Source organism: Oratosquilla oratoria, chromosome 2, assembly GCF_046742065.1.
Source record: "Oratosquilla oratoria isolate Oo_2021 chromosome 2, ASM4674206v1, whole genome shotgun sequence".
NCBI lineage: Eukaryota > Metazoa > Arthropoda > Malacostraca > Stomatopoda > Squillidae > Oratosquilla > Oratosquilla oratoria.
This window is the reverse complement of record NC_134778.1, coordinates 847,363-853,111: the sequence shown is the minus strand read 5'-3', so window position 1 is coordinate 853,111 and position 5,749 is coordinate 847,363. Positions and strand designations below refer to the sequence as shown.

General features: G+C 41.3%; 1 protein-coding gene across 1 annotated transcript; it reads left to right on the top strand.

The window, feature by feature from the left end:
- Positions 1-5,053: 5,053 nt before the first annotated feature.
- On the top strand, positions 5,054-5,476 carry LOC143033453 (uncharacterized). The gene has a single exon (XM_076198919.1). The coding sequence runs from the start codon at positions 5,054-5,056 to the stop codon at positions 5,474-5,476; it is 423 nt and encodes a 140-aa protein (XP_076055034.1).
- Positions 5,477-5,749: the final 273 nt, after the last annotated feature.

Here is a 5,749-nt window from a genome sequence, read left to right as displayed (position 1 = left end):
GCTAGCTGCCAGCTTCGCCCCTCGGAATTGAAGTAATCATTGCTAGGACAACCGACGACTCGACGTGCCAGGTTTCAGTCTTACCCATTCTCAAACATTCTACATATCTCATTCCCCGTTTATTCCTATTGTGTGTTAGGATTAATATTATTATTGTTTTGTTAACTTACGTTGTATGTTTGATTATATTTCATACTGAAATATTAAATGGTTGATACTGTCCTGTCTTTTGGCATTCCAAATGTCTGATGCGTTCTATATCCCCCTTCTAACTTTGTTGTGGCTTGGGCACTCGGTATGCCATTGTGGTTAACAAATATCATTCCAGCCTGAGCCATAACAAGTGGTGACCAATGCCTAGGATCTCCGTAACTGTTCCACGTAACTACTGAGAAAGTTGTTACCTCCTCCCCCCTCCTTTTCATTAATCATCTTATTTCAGGACAGTGCCTTAACATTTATTTTCAGTATTAAATGCAATCATTATTCTAGATATTAAATGCAGTCATAATTCTAAGAATCGAAAATTGACCAACAATGTTTAATTTTGTGAGTGTCGTTTAAAGTCTTACGGGAATAAACGACCCGTTTGGTACACACCGCAAAATTACTTATAATTAACAAGCGGGACTAGCAGCCATATAGAATTCATTTCCATTTAAGTGTTTAGCCCACACTAATGGATTCTATCAGTGGTTAGGATTTGATAGTGTTTCTTTCCACTCCTCCAGACTCATTTTGTTCGTGTATCGTAAGTATCAACTATCGCTCAAGTATCGCAGTATTCATCCTTACCCAAGTCTCATTTCATTTCGTTCAAGTATCTCTAGTTGGATGCCTGTCTCAATCGAATACTCCATCCAAATATCCCAGTATCCATTCAAGTCTCTATATCAAGTATCGCTCGCTATCAAATCAATTTCTATATAGACGAGCATCTTTTCACACGAACAAAATCATAGGCTAGATTGATGGGTATAACGGTAACAGGAAGCAGAGGGCGTGTTTACGTTATCGAAGGGCTATACGTCTTAGTCTATCAACAACTAGTTACGACTAGTCCTCAAGTCTCAGTAAAATGTTTGAATTGGAAGATTTTGTGGCCAATCCCTCGTATGTAACCTTACAGGGGCAAGTTACTAAAGATGATTGGAAGGATATAGCAAGATACTATAACATAGACATTCAGTCCTCAATACCCAAAAGCGCAATAAAGAAGATAGTGGTAGAACAGCTGGTTCAATTAGGAATAATAGAGACAGGAGCCATAGACACACAGACTACTCCCAATTTGACATTCCCAAAAGACCAGAATGGAGCAACGGCCGAGTCCCTTGGCCCTGGACAATCTCCTACCAGACAATCCCCGACAACCCAACCAGCAGACCAAATGCAACTGGAACAATTAAGACTAAAATATCAGTTTCAATTAGAACATTTAAAATTATAATTGGAAAGAGAAAGACTAGAAAAGGAAAGAGAATCAAAATTAGCATTGGAAAGGGAAAGATTAGAAAAGGAAAGAGAATTGGAAAGAGAAAGATTAGAAAAGGAAAGAGAATTAAAATTAGCATTGGAAAGAGAAAGATTAGAAAAGGAAAGAGAATTGGAGAGAGAGAAATTAGCATTGGAAAGAGAGATTAGAAATGAAAAAAACAACTCAAAACTAAGGAAATCACAATACAAGAGAAGAGCAAAGAAAGAGAATTAAGACATTCAGGAGAAAGGAGTACGACTGAATGTAGGTAATTTGTCTTCTTTAATCCCTGCATTTTCACCAGAGGATGTAGACGGCTACTTCAAAACCTTTGAAGCTATAGCTCTCAAACAGGTGTGGCCCAAAGATGACTGGCTTACAAAACTAACTCCAAATTTAACAGGAAAAGCTCTTCAGGTGTACAATAGTTTAGACAGGCCCGACGATTACGATTTCGTTAAGAAACAGGTTCTACATGCATATGTTTTAACCCCTGATGGTTATAGACAAAAATTCAGATCTTAACAAAATCTCATGCTCAAACTTATGTTGATTTTGCCTCGGAAAACTTAGTGTAAAAAATGGTTAGAAGCTATATATGTAACTAACTTTTCAGAACTTCTCAATACTATAGTCCTGGAGGAATGGAAAAATAAAATCCCCTTTCACATTTTGAGATATGTAGAAGATAGAGGGGAAAAAGACCTGATCTAGGCTGCCGAGTTAGCTGATGCCCAAGCCTTGATGATAGAGACATGGGGAAGCGAAACTCGCAGGCAAAGCCCCATTGTGAGATCCTCTTCTGGTTATCGCCCTGAAGGAGCAGGTGGTAAAGTAGGAAGTAACATTAATTATAATCGTATTTCCCAGCCAGTACAGTGTAGTTATTGTAAAAAGACAGGTCACTCCATTCAAGAATGTAATCATCCAGGTTGTAAAGCCTCAAAATTTCAAAATCATAGTACCAAATCTAAACCTATTGCAGCCTCTAATGTTCATAATCCTCATACTTCTTTTGACCCATACATTTTCCATGGAAAAGTATCTTTATATAAAGGTGGTCCTAATTATCTCGTTACCATACTTAGGGATACAGGGGCAGCCCAGTCAATTCTCCTCTCAGATGTCATTCCTAATATATCCAATGCATTTTCAGGTGAAAAAGTTTTATTGTCTGATCCTACAAGTCAAACTTCTTACCCCCTAGCAGAAGTTTATCTAGAATGTGCATTCCTTACTTCTCAAGTGCAAGTTGCAGTACGTCACGGATCCTTACCTATTCACGGGATAAAGTTCCTCTTGGGTAACGATCTCGCTGATACCCTAATCGTTCCCCCACCAAGGACAGTAGGTGAACCTTTACCTGCAAGTCCCACCCTTGAATTGGATGAGAGTTGTTCACATATGTTTCCAGCCTGTGCTGTAACTCGATCCCAAAGTAAGGTAACGTCTTCTTCTCCACACTCACATTCCTCATCCTTACTCAAGTCCTTACCCACCTCTCCTCCGTCCTTTGGTAAGGAGGATTTAATCAACAAAACACTAACCAAGGACGAACTCGTCCAAGCGCAACAAAAGGATGATACACTCTCCTACTTACTACACATAGCCACAACCAAAGCAGACATAGACACCACCCCTTGCTGGTGGGCAGAAAAACACCAAATTGTACTTCCTCGCTCAGTCAGAAATAGTGTATTGAAATTAGCTCATGATGGTTTCGTAGGACACTTAGGAGTGAGGAAAACATACTTCAAATTACTTGATCATTTTTTCTGGCCAGGAATGCGAAAAGACATCTCTAACTTCATCAGGACCTGTCACGTCTGCCAGGCTGCGGGTAAGCCAAATCAAAAAATTCCTAAAGCCCCACTTAAGCCCATTCCTATCTATGAGGAACTCTTTGATAAAACAATTATAGATTGTGTGGGACCATTACCTAAATAAAAAAAGGGTAATGAATACATGTTAACTGTTGTCGATGTGGCTTCCCGTTACCCGGAGGCATTTCCTCTCAAATCAATTTCAGCTCAATCAATCAGTAAACCCTTATTGTCAATGTTTACCTATAAAAGAATCCCTAGACAAATTCAATCTGATCAAGGAACCAATTTTACTAGTTCTCTTTTCAACCAGGTCCTTACGGAGTTAGGGATAGAGCATGTTACATCCTCCGCTTACCACCCGCAATCTCAGGGTTGTGTGGAAAAGTACCATCAATCGCTGAAAGCCATGCTGCGCAAATATTGCCTAGTTACAGGATCCAGTTGGGACTCTAATCTCGATTGGATTCTCTTCTCCATCAGAGAAGCTAACCATGAGGCCATGGGGTTCTCACCCTTTGAATTGTTATACGGGCGATCCTTAAGAGGACCCTTAACCTTGTTCAAAGAACAATGGTTTAAATCGAATCAAGAGAAAACGAATGTTAATTCATATATCCAGAATTTGAGAAATAAATTGCAGGAGGTGAGAGCTGTGTCCAAAGCCCATTTTTCCCAATAGAGAAGGAGTAAGTTGGAGTATGATAGAACCTCCAAAGTAAGAACTTTCAAAGTAGGAGATATGGTGTTAGCCTTTCTCCCTCCATCAACTAACCCTTTTCATAAAAAGTTCTTTGGTCCATATAAGATCCTAGAACAACAAGGACCTATGAATTATATCATTGAAACTCCTGACAGAAGGAAAAAACAGCAGCTGGTACACATAAATCTTATCAAACGTTACCTTTCCAGACCACCAGAGGAGGATAACAAGACCATGCCCATATCTATTGTGAATCCTGTAACACTGCCGAAGGACGAAGGCACCCCAACTACAGATTTCCCCCTGCTCAACAGTGCCTTCTCCAATAGGGAAACATTGCACCACCTGGATAAGTATCTCTCTGGGCTTCACCCAAGTCAAAAAACTCAATTAATCAGTGTAATTAGACGATTTCCGGAAACTACCCTAGACCACCCAGACTTATGCAATGTTTTCCAACATAATATCCAGTTAAAAGATATAAATCAAGTTCCCATTAGACAGCGTCTCTATCCCTTAAACCCCGAAAAGACTGAAATCCTTAAAAAAAAAGTCCAGTATCTCCTAGATCATGGTTTGGCAGAACCTAGCCATTCCCCTTTGGCTTCACCCTGCCTTTTGGTACCAAAGGCAGCTAACACGTTTCGTATGTGTACAGACTATCGTAAGATAAACAATGTCACCGTCCGGGATGCATACCCGTTGCCCCATATTGAACAGTTACTAAATATGATAGGTGATGCCCCTTTCATATCTACCATAGACTTGCTCAAACGCTATTATCAAGTAGCCTTAACACAAGAAGCGAAAGCCATCTCTGCCTTCGTAACCCCTTTTGGTCTGTACCAATACAGAGTGATGGCGTTTGGACTTACTAATGCCCCTGCTACCTTCCAGAGGTAAATCAATGCTGTCATCCAAGGTCTACCTGGAGTAGGAGCATATCTCGACGATGTGGTGGTGGTAGATGACAACTGGGAAAACCACTTGACCCGACTAGATGGTCTATTCCATCGTCTGAAGGAGGCGGGCTTAGTGATCAACTTGCAGATGTCCGTGTTTGCTCGAGGGAACGTGACTTACCTAGGCCACACCGTAGGTGGTGGTTCGGTGCGGCCCATGAAAGCCAACGTAGAAGCAATCCTAGCCTTCTGTACACCAAGGACAAGGAAGGATGTGATGAGGTTCCTTGGGATGGCCGGTTATTATCACCGCTTCTGCAAGAACTTCTCCACCATCGCGGATCCCCTTACCGACCTAACCAGCTTGGCCAAATCCTTCCAGTGGTCCCCATCCTGCCAGACGTCTTTCGAGAACATCAAATCGTTCCTGACTTCCGAACCGGTGCTAAAGACACCTAACTACCACCTACCTTTCCACCTGCAAATAGATGCCAGTGGAGTTGGAGTGGGCGCAGTGTTGCTACAACCTGATCCTACCTCCACCATTCTCCATCCTGTGGTCTTCTTCTAGGCAAAGCTCAACAAACATCAAGAGAGCTACTCCACCATAGAGAAGGAAGCCCTATCCCTCGTCCTGGCAATCAAGAAGTTTCGGTGTTATCTCCAGTCATCAACAACACCCATCAAGATATTCACCGACTATAACCCTCTCGCTTTCATTCAGAAAGCAAAGCTCAAGAATCAGAAAATTCTTCGTTGGGCTCTAACCTTACAAGAGTACCATCTAGATATCCACCACATAAAAGGGCCTGACAGCATCATAGCAGGTACTCTCTCCAGTCAG